The 22,124-nt window shown below is 46.8% G+C and overlaps 1 protein-coding gene across 3 annotated transcripts in view; it reads left to right on the top strand.

Annotated features, from left to right (window-relative positions):
• The first annotated feature begins 3,435 nt into the window (after positions 1–3,435).
• EEF2K (eukaryotic elongation factor 2 kinase) overlaps positions 3,436–22,124 on the top strand; it is a 33,082-nt gene continuing 14,393 nt past the window's right edge. The window contains exons 1-6 of one of the 3 annotated variants that reach the window (XM_063315217.1): positions 3,436–3,522; positions 11,803–12,112; positions 13,979–14,029; positions 17,037–17,137; positions 20,653–20,713; positions 21,578–21,615. In XM_063315217.1, the coding sequence (XP_063171287.1) occupies positions 11,867–12,112; positions 13,979–14,029; positions 17,037–17,137; positions 20,653–20,713; positions 21,578–21,615 (497 nt within the window). In that variant the 5' untranslated portion in view covers positions 3,436–3,522; positions 11,803–11,866. The remainder of the gene's footprint in view (positions 3,523–11,802; positions 12,113–13,978; positions 14,030–17,036; positions 17,138–20,652; positions 20,714–21,577; positions 21,616–22,124) is intronic. The other 2 variants (XM_063315218.1, XM_063315219.1) reach the window with 2 other exon arrangements.

Here is a 22,124-nt window from a genome sequence, read left to right as displayed (position 1 = left end):
GCTTCCTCGAGGAGGGACCCTGGATAGCCTATGAAGCGTGCGCGGGCTTCTCCGCCCCCTTTGCAAAACCCGGGAGAAGAATAGTGGTTTCCCGCCCCGCTTTCCTTTCCCACGGCAGCCAGACTGTCCTCCGGCTGGCGCGTCTCCGTCCTCCCCGTCTCCAGCCGGAGCGGCTTGGACTAAAGCCTTTCGCGTATCTTCTGCGGTGGGCGGGCCGCCCGCCCCCCAAACGTTTCTGGCAAAGGGCCACCGCCTTGCAGCAGTCGCGCCGCCGTAGAAAGACCCGGCCGGAGCGGCCTCGCGGCAGACACGGAGCGACGGCCACGGCCCCGCGTGTCCTCAGCCGCGGGGATTCCCACGGTTGGGGGTGCTATTGCACGCGGTGGACACCAGATGGCGCTGCGCGCCAGCGTTTTCGCCTCCAGATCCGTCAGTCTTGGTAAAAAAGGAAAATCTCTCGGATTGTTGCAGGGTTTTGCCTCTTTGAATCAGGGCTTCTTAGCCTCAGCCGCATGCTGGCTGGGGAATTCTGGGTGTCGAAGTCCAGGCGTCTTGAAGCGGCTGTGGCTGAGAAACACTGAACTAGATTATCTTGAGGGCTTTAGCTAAAAGACTTCCTGCACTTCAAAATTTAGCACCCCAACATTGTTTTGCCCCTTCTACCCCCTGCATTTCCCCTAACAGAATAAAAAACAAGCAGGTTTCTGCTGAGAAAATGGATTGGCTGATTTGGGAGTCTTCATTTATTTTTATTTATACACACACAATTTTTTAAAATATTCATTTATATATGTGTATATGTTTTTGTGCGTGTGTTACTTTTATATAGTAAACACCTTCCACACCACCACTTTCACCCCCAATCCTGTACTGAAGAACCTCCCTTGGGGGTTGGATTGGATGACCTTTAGCGGACCCCTTCCAATGAGTCCTTGGCAATGGGATAGGCCTGGCAACCTTTGGGCCGGGCCAGCGTGAACCGGCTTGACCCTGGCCTGGCTCCCCAAACCGTTTCCTGGGTTCCCACGCACCCTTTGTGCTCCCACATGGTGTGTTTGCCACTTCCCGTAACCAGGTTTGTTTAACGTTCACCTTGGTTAGCATTTGGAGGCGAGGGTGGGGGGGCTGTTTAGTTGGCTGCAGGAATGCTTGCCACTCTAGAAACGGGGTTAAGGTACGGGGACCCTATTTTCTTGGAAAAAAATAAAGGATCCACCCAAAAAAAGAGGAAAACCAGGAGGCTGTGAGTTCTAGTCCCGCCTTAGGTGTGGAAGCCGGCTGGGTGACCTTGGGCCGGTCACTCTCTCTCAGCCCAACCCACTTCACAGGGTTGTTGTGGGGAAAATAGGAGGAGGAAGGAGTATTAGGTATGTTCGCCACCTAATTTATAAAAATAATAAAGGCAGGTATAATGGCTGTATTACTCAAATCCAATTCATACAGTGAATATAGTAGAAATCTCTTTAATGGAGAGGACCATACAGAGCAGTGAAGAAGTTGCGAATGGAAGTTCCTGCGTTTTCCCCAAGTTGAACAATCCAGTGAGGTCAATCCCCCTCCCCTTCCCAGGCATGCAGCCCCCTCTTTGTGCCAGTCAGTTAGCTCCACGCAGATGTCTCCAACCGCTGGGCCAATTGACCTTCAGGAAACTTGTCTAAAAGATCCCTTCAGGGAGGTGGAGCAAGTCGGAAGCAAGTCGTTAAGGAAACAAAGGAAAAATGTCAGCTGAACCAGACAAAGGAAGCTGGGCCTGAGCACATGGAGAACCCCCCCCCCCCCCAATCCCATCTACAGCTACCAAACTTGTGAAAACTCTGGAAAACCCAGGCAGAAAGCCAGGGGGGCTGACAAGATCTGCGTGCCTCAACAGGCTGTGAGTCTGTGAGTGACTGACCATAAGCCCAACCTGGGAGCTTGTGTGTGTGTAACAGTTCCAACAAGATGTTTCCACCCTCCTGGCATGTTCCTCCTGTCAGCACTAGACCATTCGAGCATTCACACAATGACAGTCAGGAGACCAGGATCCTTTAACTGTTTAATGAAGCGAAATGACTAGGACAGAGGTAAAGCTGCGAATGGAGAGTTCCTGCTCAAACCTACATTTAAAACTACATTCCCTTGTCTACCACCCTTTCCCACGAAAGTAAGTCACCCCCCTTCCCACCCAGGTGGTGTTGCTGGTGTATCTCTAACAACTGGCCTTGATGTGACCCATCATAAATCTGTAGCCATAATAATGCAATTCACACTCCAACTTAACACCCACTCCCATCCGGCAACAGAGAGTCTACCCCATTGATAAGGAAGTGATGGAAGATGCTCCAATAAGGGGTTCTGTGAACCTTTTGATCGGAGGGATCTGACACCCCCTCCCATTCTACTGACTCTCAAGTCCCAACACGTGTTTAGAATAGAATAGAATAGAATAGAATAGAATAGAATAGAATTAGAATTAGAATTAGAATAGAATAGAATAGAATAGAATAGAATAGAATAGAATAGAATAGAATAGAATAGAATAGAATAGAATAGAATAGAATAGAATAGAATAGAATCGCTTTATTGGCCAAGTATGATTAGACATACAAGGAATTTGACTTCGGTGCAGAAGCTCTCAATATATTTAAATACCAACAAAAAATAAACTATAATAAAGTGGTAATGTTATTTATTAAATACACTAAATAACTAAATACTAAACTTAACTACATTCATCTATGCAAGGCCAACCAGATGTTGTGGGAATAAATAAATAAATAAAAAACCTATCTATCTATCTATCAATCAAATTTATTCACCGCCCACCTCACTCAGAGAGCAACCCTGGGCGGTTTACATAAAATAGGAATAAAATATTAGTTAAAACACAATAATACAATACAATAAAAGCAATCTCCTTAAACAATACTCGTCACAATTGTTAATTGTCTGCGTGTACCCCTTTTCTGCACAAAGGAAAATTCAAGCGCCAACCAGGAAAAACTTTCCAGAAATGGGGATTCGAATTAAAAGCACCTAAAACCGAACAGCGTGTGTACACGTATTTAAAAAAGGCCCTGCAATTTCCGTTATCTTTCCCAGGCATGGGAAAGACCGTGCAGTAAGCGGCCCACTCGGCACGGGAAAAGTGAAAGTAAAGGACCCACGGGAGTCTTCGAACAAGGAAGAAAGCGAAAGGGCGGCTCTCTCCAATAAAGGACCGGTCACTGGAGGGGGAGGCAGCCCGCAGACCACACGGGTCGTGGGGATGCGCCCCCTTCCACCGCCCCGGCCCCTTCCAGCATGCACGCGGAGGGGGGGGGCGCCCGGGCTGGCTTTGCACGGAGCCCCGCCTTGCAATTGGCCGCCCAGGAACCGCGCGAGCAGCCGCCCGCCTCCCTGGCGGGGCGCGCGCGAGGCGCCCGGCAGCTCCGATCCCCGGGGAAGGCTCGCCATTCCTCGCCGCCGCCGCCGCCGCCGCCGCCGCCGCTCGCGCTGCTTGGCCCGCTCCGAGGGCTTTGCATCCCGGCCCTCCGTGCCAAGGTAGCCGGGCGCCCCCCCGCCCCAGCCCGCTCCGGGCGTGCACGCTCTTTGCAAACCGGGGAGGGTCTGGGGGGGTCCCCACGACCCCGGTTGCGCCCGGGAACGCGGCTCGGGGTTCCCCAGCCGCCCTGGGCGGGGACGGGCGCGGGGCGGGGTCGTGGGTTGCCCTCCCCCCCGCATGCCTTGGCTGCGCCCCCCCAGCCGCCCCCCAGGGTCGGCCCGGTAGGGGCAGGAAGCGAAAGCAGGCGGGCTGCCGCCCGGCCTGGGTAAAAGGGTTAGGGTCTTGGGGGGGGCGACTTGAGGGAGGGGTGGGGGGCGCGTCCGTTGGCCCGGCTCAGACTTCATGACTTTTTACTCTCGGGGGGGGGCGTTGCTTGGTTCACCCCTAACTTGGATGGGGAAGTCTTCTGCTCCGACTGCTGGAAAGATTTGCTCGGCGGACCCGGAGAGATTGCAGTATGGAAAAAAAGGGACCCCCCCCGCACCCAGATGGTTGCGTGAGTTTGTTGCGTGGAAAAGAAGGGAAGCAATGGAGGAAAGAGGGTTCAAAGCAGCCTTTTAGTCGAGATAAAACAGCCTCTGGTTCGGCAGGCTTTGGCTGGGAAGCACTACCGCTCCCATCATCCCCAGCCTGCAGAGGGGGTGCTGACTGGAGCATGGGAACCTCAGACATCTGGAAAGGCTCGGCCTGGGGTTAGGTTTGCCACAAGTCTGTACTTGGAGCTTTAATATTGTTAGGCGCCGCACGTCTCTGCATTATCTTTCTTTTCTGCCTCCGTGATGAATTTGCTTTTGAAGCTGGGTGGGGTGCAGTTTTCTCCTAATGGAGTTTGCCACGCTGGACTGGGAATGAGGCCTTTTCAAGCGATTTGGAGTGCGGTCCAAACTCAATTTATGGAAAGGAAAAGTTATTTATGCAGAAAGCTTCAAAATAGTTGGGGAAGGACTTGTTTAAATCCTTCAGAAGGAAGCTGGTGCCAGTGGCTGCCCGAAGACCCCCGTTTGTCACTTTCAGGAATTGTAATCCAGGTCATCCCCAAAGCTGGAGAAAGCTGGTCAGTTCCTGGCCAATTTCTCTGTTTGTTTTCCCTCTGTGTGGCTGGGATTACTTGCTTGAGCTTCCTACCCTGCAGGTCATCTCTCTCTCTCCCTCCCTCCCTTCTCCCCCCCCCCCCCCCATGTCAGTTGTGTTCTGGGGAGAGGAGGGAGCAAAACTGTGTTGCCTGTGAGGTGGTCCTCAGCTGTGTGGCCCTGGTGTCACAACAGCTGTGATGCCATCAACCCTTGCTTATTTATTTAAACATTTGTATGGCTGCCTCACTGCCCAAAATGCAACTTCTTAATCTCCCACAATAGTCTTGGGATGCTTGAGAATTTCTTGCAAATTTCTCTTCTTTGCTGTCATGGCCTCCATGTCTGTTGCTCCAGGCAGATCTTTATCTCCATCGAACAACCTTGCATGCAGCCTGCTCCTGGTCAGATACAATGCCATGTTCTTTGGGCCCGTGCTGCATGGGCATTTATAGCATCTCTCTCTCTCTCTGCCAAAAGCAAAATAACAGCAGAGGGGACAGTTTGCATTGCGTAGGAACATGCCAGTGCATGAGCTGCTTGTGGGTGTTTTGCAAATGCGCAAGGGATGCCCTCCATGAAAGTGAAACATTGCTGGCTGGGGATGATGGGAAAGACGCAGGGCCTTAGAGACAATTCCCTACCCGAGTCAGCACCATTTAAATAAGTTGCAATATTTTTATTAAGCAGGGTTGTTCGCCTAGCTGAAACAACGTCTCTTATCTGGAAACGTTGCAGGCAAGGAGTGTCAGTCAGGCCCACCTGACTATATGGACTGAGCCCTACATTAAATTAAAGTTTTAATTCAAGCTTTTTTGTAAGAGTGACCCCAGTTGTGCAGTGGCGCATGAAGAGGGTGACGGTGTGTTCTTAAATGAACCTGAATTAAGTTGCCCATTTAAAAAGAATTCCAGAGGCGTCCTTAGAGAATGTAACTTCATAACTGCCCCATTTAAACCGTTCTTGGAGAAATGCCCCCCCCCCCGCATTGATTCTCATGTAGTGGCGTTCTTCTGAACTTAATCAAAGCTTGCCCTGGAGTAAATGTGCCCCAAAGCATGCTGGAAAACGTTTGCAGGAAGGATTTTCTTCTATATGCGCTCCTAAGAGTGTTCCACGTTGCCTTTATTTGGCAAATGCCCAGTTCCAGCAAAGCAGGGTGTTAGCTCTGGAGCTCCCCTCCACTTCCCAGTCTGGGTTCTTAAAAAGCGGAAAGTTGATCTCATCTCGAGGTGTACTGGATCAACAGATCTGCCTTCGGATCAGCTCATGTGTTTCTGAGTCATGGCGGTGGGGATTTGGGCACGGTGGAGAGTCTGGGTGGAGCAACGTCAGCCATGTGCAGCCAGCGCTGGGTGTAAAATGTTGTGTAAACCACCCCCCTCCTGCCCTGGAAGGCCTGCGTGTGCCTGTGTGGCAGTGCATCCCGAGTGTAGCAAAAATAGTTCTCGGCCAGGCCGCCTTGACGTGTCGTGCCCCGTCAGTTTATAGCTTCATCAGGACTGGAGGGAAACACCAGATAAGAAGGAAGGACAGGTTTGTTTTCTTTAAGTTCCAACCTGCATAAGAATGTCAGTTTAATTAATTCTTTGGACACAGATGGTTTTGCATTGACGATAGTTTGCACTGAAGATAGGATTTGGGGTACAGTAATCTAGTTCTTTCCTTCCTTCCTTCCTTCCATATAGCTAGATTCCTTCCTTCCTTGAATACTCCTTCCTTCCTTCCTTCCTTCCTTCCTTCCTTCCTTCCTTCCTTCTTCCTCCTGCTAGATTGCTTCCTTCCTCCCTGCTAGTTGATTCCTTCCTTCTGCTAGCTTGCTTGCCTTGCCTTGCTTGCCTTGTTGATTCCTTCCTTCCTTCCTTCCTTCCTCTTTCTCCTCTTTCTCTTTCTCGCCTTCCTTCCCTCCCTTTCTCCTCTTCTTTCCCTTTCTCATTTTCCTTCCTCCCTCCCTCCCTCCCTTCCCATTTTTCTTTTCCCCCTCCTCTTTACCTCTTTTACAGGAATCACCCTTCATTTCCCATCTTATGGGTCTGTTCGGACGACCCCCTGACAACTAGCCAGCCGTAGCGAAACCGAGCATAATTTATTGCTGCTTTCAGGGCAGAGTGAACTTACTGGTTTGGCTTAGCCTGTACTGGAGGCATGAGAAAGTTACAAGGCTGTTAAAATGGCCTCTTGCATCGGACAGACAGAGGAGCAGCGAAAGAGGTCAGCCTCTCGAATTCACTCCTTAAGTAAATAACCAAAGTCTGTTGGTCATTGTTTCCTCTGTGACTAAGGAACAGTCTGAACGTTTGGTGAACCATCTCCCTGGGATCAATTTCTAGCTTTTGCCAGAGATTCCTGGGGGACCAGTCCATATCGCCATGAGATCTCTCCAAAACAACCTTTTGAAGCTGCCAAAACATTTTGTCTGAGATGAGATGCAGTTTCTCAGTTTTTTTCAAAAGAGGCTTCTGGTTTTCTGCCTTATTCTCAGATGGCTTGCAGACTTCTTCTGAAGTTCTCTTGGTGGTATTTTCCAGCTTTCTTGCAGGAGGGGGATGCCTGTTGATAGTTGTGTGTGTGTGTGTGTGTGTGTGTGTGTGTGTATTTTGTCCTGTGTTTTCATCATTCCCTGGTTTCAATACCTGCAAAAACTCCAAGGGTTTCCCTGCACACATATGCACCCAGAGATCAAGCTGAGGAAATTACAGACCGCTGGAAAAATAATGGCAGAAGGGAAAGTAGACCACTGAGCGATCCCCATGTCCGGAAACAGCCGCACGACTTTCTGAACTGGCTTCTCCCTTGCAAGAAAGGTCTGCTTCTTGCAAAAGAGCGCTTCAAAGCAACTTCTCTTCCATCAGGTGGAAGTGATTTAAAGAAATGTAGAAAAGGATTTCTCTGCACAGCCCCGTGCCTGGTAGAAAGGGCCGTGCTTGGCCCATGAATTTATTAAGCGTTCTTTGTCTGTCTCTTGGCACTGTGGAGGGAAGCTGCAGCCTCCTTGCCTGATTGGCTCACGGTGGACTCAGCCGGCAGGGAGCCAGTCGTTGCTTTGAAAAATCTGTTCAACTTGGCAGCATGGATCTCCCTCCTTAAGCAGGAAGGGAACAGCGTGTTCTCCCAGAAGCCACATCTCCCTGCCTGACTTTTGCTGGTCCTGGAGATGAGACTTGGAACATCTGGAGGAACTTTCCAGTTTCCTTTTCCAATTTCCTTCCTGTAGGATTGGCACGCTATGGCAGAAATTAGTTTGAACAGGGGGCTCTGCAGGGGCTGGGAGGGGGTTATCAAATCAATCAATCATACAATCAAAGCCCCACCTCTTTTTTCACATTGATCACCACCAGTAAAAGGGGGCAGGGCTTTGAGCAACCGGTCTTGGCTGCCATCTTGACTTTTTTGACCCCCCGTGGAGGTCTCTGACTTTGAGGCAGGGTTTAATATTTTCAGAAGAAATGTCCATATTCTTTTGAGCCACCAACTTGTTATGTGGAAATTGATGGCCGGACAAGCAGAATGAATTAATTGCACCTGTCTTATAGCTAAGTCAACCCTGGGCAAATCAATTTATGGCTCCTGTTCCTAAGTGGATTAAAGACTTTAAGGTATGTACAATTTAGGAAGGAGCTGCCTAGGGGCAGAGATTATGTGTGGACAATCCCAGTGAAATACTCTCATCCTTTATTGAAACAGTTGCAGAAAAACATGTTTATTTATAAGAAGGCTTTGGATGCTTCTATAAACAATCTTGCTTTGTTCTGTTTTTACTTTTTTCTTAGTGTTTATCCTAACTTTTTTTTTTTTTTTTTGCTTTCCCTTGGCTTGTTTTAAGGCACTGTTTTTCAAACTTGGCAACTTTAAGATGGGTGGACTTCAACTCCCAGAATTCAATTCTGGGAGTTGAAGTCCACACCCCTTCAAAGTTCCCCAGCATGCTGGCTGGGGAATTCTGGGAGTTGAAGTCCACCCATCTTAAAGTTGCTAAGTTTGAAAAACACTGTTTCTAAGGTATGGCCAAAACCAAACAAACTTCGTTCCAAGGGAAACTTCCTTTTCCCATGGTTTTTTGCTGCCCATAAGGAACCAGGAAAGGGCTCACTCGGTGGAGCATAAGAGCATCAAGAAGCAGATTAAGGAGCCCAGGAGCCGGGCAGATGCTGCCTGGTTATCCAAAAGTGCCAATCCTCCTGACTTCATTGACTCAGAAAGGCAGTGTGAGGATAAGAAGCGGATCAGAAGCAAATCCAATTACAGGTAGTCCTTGCTTAACAGCCATTCATTTAGTGACAGTTTGGACTTATGACGGATCCCGAATTGGGCGCTTTGCAACCGGTTCACCTTTATGACAGTTGCAGCGTCCAGTGGTCATGTGATCGCCATTTTTTACTTTCCTGGTCAGCTGCTGGCAAGCAAAATCAATGGGGAACCATGTGATTCTCTTAACAACCACATGGTCTGCTTAACGCTGCAGTCATTCACATAACAATTGCTGCAAAAAAGTAAAATCATGTTGGATTTGCTTAATGACTGCTTTGTTTAGCAACCAAAATTCTAGTCCCAATTGTGGTCATTAAGTGAGGACTACCTGTAACCCTTAGGTTTGTATTTCAGCCCATTGCGTACCTTTGACCCAGGCAACACCTTGTGCCTGAGAGCCTTTCAGGCACTGCTAATCTTTGTCTGTACAAAGTGGAGAAAAGGAAGATTCAAAGGAAAACAGTACAAGTTTTAAAAAAGATGTTTTTGTCAGGGTAAGCTTACTTTTAGGAATGATACTTTTTGGGTTTTATTTTATTTTCTATAACTACTCTCTGTGACTTTGTTAACCATAAATTTAAATTGTAAGTATATTCTTTGTATCCTTTACTATAGTATTTCCTTAATACACATCGAAAAATTTATTTTTTAAAATTTTTATTGCCTATTTCTGTCAAGTGGGAACCGATTACCCTCTTTTCCATAGCAACATCACCTTGAAGAGTGCGAGTTCAAATAATGCGACCTTTTCTTGGGGTTCATGAACTGCACTAAGCCAGATCTACCTGTATTTTTCTTTTTTGAGAGATGCTTTTAAAAAAATTGCATAGGAATCACCTTTCAGTTTCTTTCCAGATTTTCCTCTGTGCTGAGCTCTGCAGAACCACTTGCGTGTGGTTAGGAAATAAACTGGGTGTCATGCTCCCTGATCAAACGTTCCCAGAACAACTGATTGGACTCGCATGCATGAATGAAGTCAACATGTGTCAAGACTTGTGGGTCAGCAGAGTGGGAGGGGGAACACTCAGGAGTGAGAAGACATCACGTTTGGACTCTCTCGTGCCCAAGGTCAACAGGCTGAGCCGTTGCAGACACCTGCAAGAGACTGGCACGAGCTGAGGGAAAGGGGGGCTGCATGCCGGAGCGGGGGGGGGAATCTTGCACTCATTGGGCTGTTCAAGTTAGGGAAAGCGCGGGAACTTTCATTTGCAGCTTTTTTGCCATTCTGTACGCTTCTTCCATTAAAAAGATTTCTACTGTATTTACGTATGAATCGGATTTAATGGTAATAGAGTGTTGCAGTCATCACACTTGGGGGGGGGACCTTATGCTTAGAAAATTGGAAGGTAATCCTGAAAAGTGGAAAACATTTTGCGATGCCAGCAGAAAACATTTGTTCTAGCTGATGAACCATGCCTTTTTTCCCTTACTGATTTCATGCTCGTGATGTATTTTTGAGACAGGCTCCCCAGTATTACTTACATCTCTATCTCTCTCCCTATCTCTATATTGGAAGTCCTTGACTTATGACCATTTGTTTAGCGACCATTTGAAGTTACGACAGTGCTGAAAAAGTGACTTATGACCATCTGTCCTCGCACTTATGACCATCACAGCATCCCTGCAGTCACTGATCAAAATTCGGATGCTTGGCAACTGGCGTGTATTTACAACAGTTGCAGCATCCCGGGGTCACGTGATTGCCACTTGTGACCTTCCAGCCAGCTTCCGACAAGCAAAATCAATGGAAAACCATGTGATTCACTTAACGACCGCACAGAGATTCACTTAACAAATGTTGTAAAATAGGGTGTGGCCACTTGATGTCTTGCTTAACAACTGCACCACTTAACTATGACTTTTTTGGTCCCTATTGTGGTCGTAAGTCAAGGACTACCTTATATATAGCATCATATCTTAGGAGAACTTCGTTTTTCAAACAACAAAAAAAAGGAAAGAGTCAGAAAGGAGAGATGAGTAAACAGAATTGCAGGACAAGAAAGGCAAATTGAAGTCAGGAGGGGGAAAAGGTCGTGTCCGAGGAGTGTGCATTTCTGCACATGTGCCTGCGCATAGATAAACAGGATGTATGTATGCATTGGTGTGGAAAAGAAATGATAATCCGTTTGTGCCATTCCTTGTGGGGAGTGGTTCCTGTTTTGGTTCATAGAGCAATATAAGCATTGGGACATTTTGATTGCGGCGTATCTCCGACGTGCCAAGGCTAGCTGGCGGGCTGGCTAACGGAGTCAATCCTGTTGCTAATGGTGTGGGTCCCAGAGGTGGGGATGGCAAGTTCAGGCTTGTGCCACGCCACTTGAGGCGGCCTTAGAGTCGCAATGTAACTTTTCAGTTCGTTTTCTTGGCTGTCCACGGTATTCTCTGGAGTCTTCTCCAACACCATCGTTCAAAACCATCAGTACTCTTCAGCTTCTCCTACTTTTTCAGAGTCCACATATTTTTCTAACACGTTTGCTAAATGTTCGTTTTTGCTGGCAGATGGGTGGCTTAAAGGAGCATTTTTGATGCCGTGAAAGAAACATGCATTTGTAACATCTAGGCCTACGTTGGATGATAGGTCTTTCTGTTTTGAGGAGGACCGAAAATGCAGGATGTGGAAAATGCGGATTCTTGAGAAAAATCTGCTCATCCTTTTTGGAGTCTCTCTGTTTAAATGGCCTTGTGATGGCTTGATGAACGTGGAATATTTCCCTGCTGTAGTAATCAAGACATCGACTTGGTTGGCCCATGGCTCTAAACCAGGATAATCTTTGTTTTGGGTTTGGCTTGTTTAGTGTTGCGTGGAATCCTTGGTCCAGCTGGCTCAGTGTTGTTGGAACAGACAGGGTTCGCTTCTTGCGCTAAGCCATGGTTTATAACTTTGTTCTGCAATCCCAGCCAGTTCTGGTTTCTGCTCCTCCAATCCTGGTCGTTCATTTTTCTCTTGATTTTCTTCCCTAGTTTCTTCTGCCCATAATACTGGCTCCCCAGGCGGCCCACCCAGTGAGGTCCATTGGCTCCCAATATGGCAGACGAAGACCTCATCTTTCACATGGAGTATCTCGACAATGCCAAGCTACCAAAACGAGGTTGTGGGGACTGCCGCGATGCTGACAGCGATGAGGAGGAGAATTATTATATCTGCCCGATAACAGACGACCCAGTTTTGAGCAAAGCAGCTGAGGACAAAATTCATAACTATTATGGCAACTTGGTAAAAAATGAGCAATATTCTTCCAGCTCTTCCCCACAGAATTCCTTCCATTTTAGGGTAAGCATTTGCCCCTTCCTTCCTTCCTTCCTTCCTTCCTTCCTTCCTTCCTTCCTTCCTTCCTTCCTTCCTTCCTTCCTTCCTTCCTTCCTTCCTTCCTTCCTTCCTTCCTTCCTTCCTTCCTTCCTTCCTTCCTTCCTTCCTTCCTTCCTTCCTTCCTTCCTTCCTTCCTTCCTTCCTTCCTTCCTTCCTTCCTTCCTTCCTTCCTTCCTTCCTTCCTTCCTTCCTTCCTTCCTTCCTTCCTTCCTTCCTTCCTTCATCTGGCATGACGAGCTTTCTTGTCCGCTTTTGCTGTGTGTAACTAACTGCCAAGAAACATTATAATTTGGATATTTTCCTGCTTTAGTTGAGTTCTTCCCCTGCATTAGTTGAGTTCTCCATGAACTGTTTTGTTTGTTTATGTGATTTCTATAGCCGCCCATCTCAGCGAGTGACTCTTTAGTTGAGTTCTTCACAAACCTGCATTTTGGACCAGTGTGCTGGCCCAGTTTGCATTTTCCATTGTTTATCCTTTGGCCAGCATGCACAGTGGTTACCCTACAAAGTTTGAAGGAGACGTACAGCGGAAGGTGTCCATTGATGGGACCCCATGAGCAACTTTTCTCGTGGCCTAATTCTCCCTTGCTTAACAGCTGACTTCTTGGCTAGACCACTTCTAGCTAATTTCACTCGTGGCACTACAATATCAACCGTGGTTTACAGTTTGTAACAATGAGCTTTGCCCTGTGTGCCACAATCAAACAAACCATGTTTCAGCTGAGCATGTTTGGGAACTCAGCAGAGAGGGCTCCCCTCTCCTAGAAGGATCCGTGGTAAGGATGGGCAAAACCGACCCTTCTGGGAACGGAATGTTCTGGGGAATTCTAGAACGCTCCCTCTGTCCTCTGGACCAATCATGGCTGTCCAGAGAACATTCTAGAACTGTGAGCATTCTGCATCCAGAATGGTGGGTTTTGCACAGCCCTAAACACCTGCAGTCTCTTCATTGCTACCATCCTGGCTTTCAAATGGGCTAATCTAGATATTACCTCTAAACTGGAGCAGATCTGGCCTCCGTGTGTCATTGTAACGGTTTTAAATATTATAATTACTGCATGATCTCTTTTATGCCTCTTATCCTTTTTGTTGCTGTAATTAACTACTGTGTATTAGTCCCAGTAAGCTTTGCCTGAAGGATTTGGATATATTAGAGCAGTGTTTCTCAACCTTGGGCATTTTAAGACGTGTGGACGTCAACTCCCAGAATTCCCCAGCCAGCATGGCTGGCTGGGGAATTCTGGGAGTTGACGTCCACACGTCTTAAAATGCCCAAGGTTGAGAAACATTGTATTAGAGTAAATATGCAAGGAAGAAATAGTGAGGTTGTCTGTCTATCCTTTCATGGCTGTAAGGTACCCATAATTTCTCCCAAGTTTCTTTTTTAATGCTGTCTTGATGTAATTGTTGGAAAAAACATGCTTTCAGTAAGCATAACTAATGGTGGATGCCATCACTGTACACACATAGAAAAAAAAGGCAAGCCTCTTTTTTTAAAAAACCCTTTTGAAACTGTGGATGGCGAAATTTAGAAACCTTTTGCAAATGAAACTGGCCTCCAAACTGTACAGGTGGCCTGGCCAGAGACGGCAGGCGCAAGTACAGATTCTGCCAGTTTTGCTCACGTTTGCTTTGACAGTGGTCGAGTGCAGGATCAACTGATGCTCCTGATTTTTTTTTTTCCTGGAGCCGTTTGCACTGTGCCCTTCATGGAAAAGTCAGCGTTTTTAGCAAAATCTGGCAGTGTAGGTACCGTTAAGTAAATTGGTTGTCGTGGCTTGTCTGTTTTGCTCCGGCGTTCAGTAATTGCTTCTTGTCTGTGTCCTTCAGAACGGGACTCAGCAGCCCTCTAAGCCCAGCGCTCTGGCTGACCACGGACGGGTAGGTCAACTGCAAACGCCCTCCTGTTCTTGAACAGACCCCAGTCAATGCCTGTTTTGCACTTCATGTTGTCTCCATTTCATCCACTCCACACAGTCGCCGTGCAATCGGAGTCAGCAATTTAAGGGCAAGCCTGCCGGGTCTCCTCGGAAGTCAGGGTCCAGGGAGTTCAATGGGGGTTGATTCCCAGGGAAACGGGTAGTTGGGAGCTGCAGGGTGTATGCCTTTCTTTTTTTAGAGTGATATTGATTGATTCGATTTATATACAGGTAGTCTCACTTAATAATCACTCATTTAGTGATGGTTTGGACTTACAACGGTGCTAGACCCAACTTATGACCGGTCCTCGCACTTACAACCATCGCAGCATGCCTGCAGTCACATGATTGCAATTTGGGTGCTTGGTAACCGGTCCGCATTCACGATCATTGCAGCATCCCATGGTCATGTGACCCCCATTTTTAACCTTCCCAGATGGCTTCCGGCAAGCAAAACCAATGGGGAACCACTTGATTTGCTTAACAACCATGTGGTTCGCTTAACAACTGCTGCAAAAATGGTTGTAACATTGGGTCGGATTTGCTTAATGATCGCATCACTTAGCGACCAAAATTCCGGTCTCAATTTTGGTTATTAAGTGAGGACCCTTTTTACCTCTTTTGCAGCAGCTGTTAAGCAAATCACCACAGGTGTCAAGCAAACCATGTGGTCATTAAGTGAATCGCACGATTCCCCATTGATCTTGCTTGCCAGAAGCTGGCTGGGAAAGTTGAAAATGGTGGTCACGTGACCACGGGATGCTGCAACAGTCGTAAATGCGAACTGGTTGCCAAGGGCCCAAATTGCAATCATGTGACTGCAGGGAGGCTGCAATGGTTGTAAGTGTGAGGACTGGTCGTGAGTCAGTTTTTTCAGCACCATTGTAAGTCCAAATCATCACTAAACAAATGGTTGTTAAGTGAGGACTACCTGTAGAGAGACATTCTATCAGGCATATTTCCTTGAATGAAACTGGCAAAATGAAATGAAAGCTCCTTTCTTTTTTTTCTGATCCCTTCTGATCATTTTTGGAACGTGGCCCCTACCAGCTTGCTTTTCAAGGCCCAGGTGTGGCTCTTGAAGCCAATTGCACACCTCAAAAATAGGATGTGACAACCTCTTTTGAGGAGGATCACATCAAACAAAAGTAATGTTGCATTTAAACTTCCTTCGGTAACCTATCCTAGCATTTCATATTGGCTTGGAAAAGCTATTTATCTAGAGTTTCGATGCTTGCTTCTCTTTGTACTAACAGCTGCTTGAATTCTTGCGGCTTTGGGGGCATTTATGCTTTCAAAGCTTTTGTTGTTCCTGTGATGCTTGTGGGAGTTTTGTGTTGTTTTGTTTGTGCACCGAGAGCCTGTTCCAGTTTCACTGTCTATTTGTTTTGAATAAAAGACCAAGAGTGCTGAACTAAATAAAGAGGCCCCGAGGTCAACAGATAAGGCATTCGCTGGAAGACAACCAGCTGAGTCAGTAGAGGAAACAAAAACATTTTTTCTTGAGCAAGAAAAGATCTTTGCATGTGATTTAATGTGCCAAGCGTCTCTTCTCCCATTTATCATTTTGCTTCTGTGCGTTTTTTGGACGGCGGGGCTGCCAAAGGGGAGTCAGGGTCCAACTTCACAAGATGCTGAGAGGGAGGTATGGTCAAAAAAGTCAAGATGGCACCTATGACTGCACAACCCAAACCCCGTCCCTTTTTTACATGCAACTCAGATTTTAAAAGGGGTGGGGTTTTAATTTAGTAGCCAGTGGGCACCATCTTGACTTCTTTGACCATCCCCTGGACTCCCCCCCATCTTTGTCCCATGCATTCCATCATTTGCATTAAAATTAATCTTCAGTACATATTTTTCCTAGCTTTAGTGCTGAGTTTTGTAAACTAAAGTTTAAAAAGTCCCCCAGTGTTATCTATATTTTCTTGAGGGATACAAAAATAGCTGGATTCTATGAATCAGCAGGAAAACGATGAGAAATGGTGAATAATCCACTCCACTGTTAGACAAATGAGTTTCTAGTTGAAAGAACTTACTTTACCGTTCCATTTTGCTTCCCAAAAGAGTGGCAAGGATAAAAGTGTTTATTGAGAATTTATATGGAATTTAGACCCACAAAAATAGGAGCCTGGATGGGGCATTTCTTCGAAGCCCTGTGTTCACATTGGCTCCGTTCACACAACATAATTAAGTGGGTCAGTTGCAAATCTCCCAGCTGCACTCACAGAACTTGTGAAGAAGCATGGCTTGTCCCAACTTTGATGAATTCCTGTCTGTGGCTCGGTGTATTATGTGAGCCCGACTCATTCAGTTAAGTTTGGGTTCAGTGCATTAACCCAGACCCTAAAGATAGATTAATTCAATTTAGGTTACGGGTGTTGTATGAACAGAGCCAGTGTGAAGAGACTGAAATTGGACTGTGTTTCAGACATCTAGCAAAGCCATGGTTTGTCTAAGCCAGCATTGGCTGGGTTCTTCCCACAGTAGATATAAAGCCATAAACCATGGCTTGCAAACTACAGTGGGTGGGTCTACACTACAGCTGGCTGGGGAATTCTGGGAGTTGAAGTCCCCTCATCTTAAAGTGGCTGAGAAACACCGGTCTACCCAATGTGTTAGCCTCAAACAAGCCACATTATGACTATGTGTCCAGTGTAGACATATATTTTATCCTGTACCAGCTGAAGGGCTCTTGACTCTAGGACCAAAAATATAATGGAGACCTTGACCAGGTTTACATGTTGCGTTAAATCATCATGCAGTTGCTGGGCGGCACAAGACCAGCATTTCTGCTTTATTAAACCAGGGTTTCTGGATTGGCATAATGTCTGAACCTCCACCATTGAGACTTAACCAGCAGCTAGAATCAGGACCGTGAATCCAATCTGACGATGACTTTCCGCGCGTGCTGATTGCCTGAAATCTGGGCGCTTTATAAATAACTGAATTAATAGTTTTGACCTTTGCAGGAAGCGTGGAAACATGCCATTGAGAAAGCCAAGCACATGCCTGACCCCTGGGCTGAATTTCACTTGGAGGACATCAAAATGGAAAACGCCACCCGCTACAGGTCGGTTAATGTTTTTCGCACGTTAAGAGGTTTGAGTCCAAGGAATTCGTACCTTTGCCCCCAGGTGCATTTAAAAAAGAAATTCAGCACATCCAAACCAACAGCCACTTGATATTTCTCCTCCCCGTCTTCTCCCGCTTTTTAGAAAGGAGGTGTTGTGGTATTGTCGGAAAGGAAAAAGAGATAAGGCTTCATAACTGCTGAAAGAAAGCTGATGGATGTAGAAATCAAATTAGCCAAATGGGTTATAATTGTATTCCCTGTTAGTTAATTGGTGCCTGGATTGTAGTTAATCTCATTATCCAGAAGCAGTGAACAGCTTTCATTCTTGTCTTCTGAACTCTGAGTAATTCGTTCTCCCTTCCTTTTTATGCGCGTGTGTGTAAGTCATACAGGTAGTCCTCGCTTAACGACCACAATTGGGACTGGGATTTTGGTTGCTAAGTGAAGTGGTCATTAAGCAAATCCAACCCGATTTTATGAGCTTTTTTTGTGGTGGGTGAATCACCGTGGGCGTTAAGTGAACCACGTGGTTGTTAAGCGGATCACACAGTTCCCCATTGATTTTGCTTGCCAGAAGCCAGCTGGGAAGGTCAGAAATGGCGATCAAATGACCACAAGACGCTGCAGTGGTCATAAATGCGAATTGGTTGCCAAGCACCCAAATCGTGATCATGTGACCACAGGGATACTGACAGTCATGTGAGGACCAGTTGCAAATTGGTTTTTCAGCACTGTCATAAGTCTGAACCATCACTAAATGAATGGTTGCTAAGTGAGGACTCCCTGTATAATTAGACACAGGTGCCCTGTGCACATTACTGGTCATAGTGACAACTGCATCCTATTTCTGAGTAGCTAAAAAAGGTCCAATTGCGTGACTTTTGGATAGATTCTTGTCTTGTTTGTCACATATACAGAATTCTTTCCCATATTTATAGGTAATTCCTTCTTTCTCTCCCAAACCTTGAAGAGAAGCCAGCTAGTTGCTTGGTTCTTTGGAAATCTTCAAATAAGGAAAAACAATGTCTGGAAAGATTTTTCTTCCGAGCTATTATTAGTTTGGCCTCTGTGCTCCTCTCAAAATAGTAATTTTATTTCCCCCCTCCTGTGCAACCACCATGTTCCCTCGGTCAGCAGAGCCAGAACGGGATCTCACCCCTCGCTGCAAAAAAGAAAAAAAAAGCAGCAGAGTGAAGCCTGGGGAATGTGCAGACATCAGGCTAACCTTTGACTTGAGCAAAATCCTCGGTGCAGAGACACATGTTCCTCGTCTTGGCGCTCGGCGTGCGTGTGTTCAGGGCGTCCCTGCTGTTTCTGTTTTGCTGCTTTATAAGATCTGCGGTCGACGTGACTTTCCCCACTTGGTTCTTTTTCAGCTTATAAGAATGTTGGCTGGGAAATGCTGGGGGTCGAAGTCCACTCATCTTAAAGTTGCCAAGTTTGAAAAACACTGGTTGATAGTGCAGTATGTGGTGTGTTCCCAGCCGACTGAGATTTGATCTTGGTTAAGCTGAGCCAAGTGTAAAATATTGGGTGAACCTGGGCACTGTACTTTTTCTTTTTACTGTTAGCGCTTGTCAGGGTGGGAAATCGAACAGCGGGTTAGTGTTTGTTTGAACGCAGACTGTGTGTTTTTGAAAGCATGCTTCAAGGGCATCTCACAACACCTGGATTTTTTAGGCTATGTTTCCCTTATAGTGCCGTTGCTTCTGCTGCTGGAAGTTGGGCGGATACGCTGGATGACAGGTCTTATCATCTAGCATAGGCATGTTGGGTGAGGATGATGAGACCTGTTGTCTACTTTTATAGAGCATGTTGGGTGGGAGAAAGCTGCGTTGAAGCGTTGTAGGGAAAGGCACAGTGGTGATTCATATGCCTATTCACACACCCAGTGTCAGCCTTACCAGGTAGACCAGACAGGAAACACGGCCAGATGAGCTAAGTCTACTTTGTTGTAAGGCTACATTGACAGAATCTCGCAAGTCTGAAAGTAGAGATCTCCCACCATCTCCTTTAGAGCCCAAGAAACTAGGGAGGGTCCCTTCTGAGCCTCTTGCCCCACCCACTCTCCAGCTGTGGGCTAAGCCCTCTCTTATCTGACTGTTCCCTAGGCAGCTCTTGGCCCCATCTCCCAAGGTCTTTCCCACATAGGTAAAGGTAAAGGTTTCCCTTGACGTAAAGTCCAGTCGAGTCCGACTCTAGGGGGCGGTGCTCATCTCCATTTCTAAGCCTTGGAGCTGGTGTTGTCCATAGGACACTTCCGGGTCATGTGGCCAGCATGACGACACGGAACGCCGTTACCTTCCCGCCAAAGCGGTACCTATTGATCTACTCACATTTGCATGTTTTCGAACTGCTAGGTGAGCAGGAGCTGGGACGAGCAACGGGAGCTCACCCTGCCGCGCGGTTTCGATCCGCCGACCTTCCGATCGGCAGCTCAGCGGTTTAACCCACAGCGCCACCGCGTCCCTCCTTTCCCACATACCATTACACTATTGGAACCATCAACCAAGGCTTCAAGTCAACAAGGACAGTCAAACTGTGTCACCTCTGTAAGGAGAACTTCATCCCACCATGTGGACTACCTCATGGCGATGAATCCAAGCCATTTCACACAGACTAATATTGGTGTGCATCCGCTGTTCCTTGCCTATGAAAGATTATCCTATTATGAATCATATCAAAACCCCATAAAACAAAGCACTCTTAAAAAAAGCAACGAATAGCATTCAAATGGTGTTCCCTGTAGTAACATATGGCTGCGAGAGCTGGACCATAAGGAAGGCTGAGCGAAGGAAGATCGATGCTTTTGAACTGTGGTGTTGGAGGAAAATTCTGAGAGTGCCTTGGACTGCAAGAAGATCCAACCAGTCCATCCTCCAGGAAATAAAGCCAGACTGCTCACTTGAGGGAATGATATTAAAGGCAAAACTGAAATACTTTGGCCACATCATGAGAAGACAGGACACCCTGGAGAAGATGCTGATGCTAGGGAGAGTGGAAGGCAAAAGGAAGAGGGGCCGACCAAGGGCAAGATGGATGGATGATATTCTAGAGGTGACGGACTCGTCCCTGGGGGAGCTGGGGGTGTTGACGACCGACAGGAAGCTCTGGCGTGGGCTGGTCCATGAAGTCACGAAGAGTCGGAAGCGACTAAACGAATAAACAACAACAAGCATTCAAATTTCCTACTCTAATGGAAGAAAGATAATTTCTTCAAATTTCATCCATTATGCAGCTGTGGGCTATGCTCCCTCTTACCTGACCATTCCCTAGACAGCATCTCTTTGCCCCGTCTCCCAAGGTCTTTCCCACATGCCACTACACCCCTCCCCAAATTTATTTATTCATTTATTAATTCATATGGGCACCCATCTTGCAAATGCAACTCTGGGTGGCTGACAACACATGAAAATGATGAAAAACACACATTCAAGACTACGTAGTGGGATATAACATGTTTGTGCATTTTAACAAGCAGTCATTTTTCATTTTTTTTTTAAATTGGGCAGGTACAATGCTGTTACTGGAGAATGGGTTGAAGATGAGGTCTTGATCAAAATGGCTGTGCAGGTAAGAAGAGTGGGCCTCTTTTCTTAGCCAGCGCCCACAGCTTTCCAACTGTTTATTTTCATTTGTCATATTTTTATTTTCTGCCACTCTTCCAAGAGCTGAAGGACAGCATGTATCCTACCCTCCCCCTTTTTACCTTCACAACAAGCCTGTGGAGCAGGCCGGTTGTAAGCTTGGTCCAAAGTCCCAGCAAACATTATGACTGAGTGGCGATTTGAACACAAGCCACCCCACATCCCTTCCAACATTTTGGCTCACAGGAGGTGGGGGGAGAATTGTACTTGCAAGATTCTGTCAGTGTAGCCTTATAACAAAGTGGAATTAGCTCATCTGGTCATGATTCCTATCTGGTTAACCCAGCGAGGCCAACATCCATCTTGCAAGTCTGAAAGTACAATTTTTCCCCTCGTCTCCTTTACGGCCTGAGAAACTAGAGAGGGTCCCTTCTGAGCCTCTTGCCCTGCCCACTATCCTGCTGTGGGCTCAGCTGCCTCTTATCTGACCATTCCCTTGGCAAAGTCTCTCTACCCGGTCCCCCAAGGCCTTTCCCACATGCCGTTAACAGTGAGTTACCATGATCCCCCATTTTTATTTTCCCAAAATGGTGATGTGGTCCTTCTGAAAATGTTCTGGCGAACAAGATTACCCTCGAAAGTGATGCTTCACTTGTAGCATGGCTGCTTCCCACTTCCTTGGTTTCAAAACGGTCTGGCGGAGACCAAAGCCTTGTCGATGTCCAGAAAGATTTCTGTCTTACCCCAAATTTTGACTGTTGCTGACTCTGGAACTGCGCCTCCAAAGCCGTACTTGATGTTCTTTTAAGTCACCTTCAGCAGTTTAATAACTTCTGTTTTGTTTTTCTAGCCTTTTGGCCGAGGAGCGATGCGGGAGTGCTTCCGGACGTAAGTGTGTGGCTGCTTGTAGAGGTCTTTGGTTCCCTTTGGGGATGTGGGCTTGGAGAAGCTCCGTTTCCTTGCTTTAATTCAAGTGAGGTATAACTCCAGAAAGGGGAAACTGGTGCCAAGGAAAGGATGAAGGGCCAAAGTGCCTTTCTGAAGCAACAGCTTTTTATTCATTGCAAAATATGGGTAGTACTTGACTTATGACCACAATTGGGACTGGAACTTCTGTTGCTAAGCAAGGCAGTCATTAAGTGAGTCGTGCCCAATTTTACCACCTTTTTTGCTGCGGCTGTTAAGCGAATCGTGGTCGTTAAGCGAATCTGGCTTCCCCCATTGACTGCTTGTTGGAAGCCAGCTGGGAAGGTTGCAAATGGTGACCATATGACCCTGGGATGCTGCAATTGTCATAAATACGTGCCGGTCACCATGCGCCTGAATTTTGATTGTGTGACTGCAGGGACACTGCGACAGTGTGAGGACCAATCGTAAGTCACTTTTCTCAGTGCCGT

The sequence above is a fragment of the Candoia aspera genome, chromosome 14 (assembly GCF_035149785.1).
Source record: "Candoia aspera isolate rCanAsp1 chromosome 14, rCanAsp1.hap2, whole genome shotgun sequence".
Lineage (NCBI taxonomy): Eukaryota > Metazoa > Chordata > Lepidosauria > Squamata > Boidae > Candoia > Candoia aspera.
Note: the sequence above shows the minus strand (reverse complement) of the source record. Positions and strands in the feature narration are given on the sequence as shown.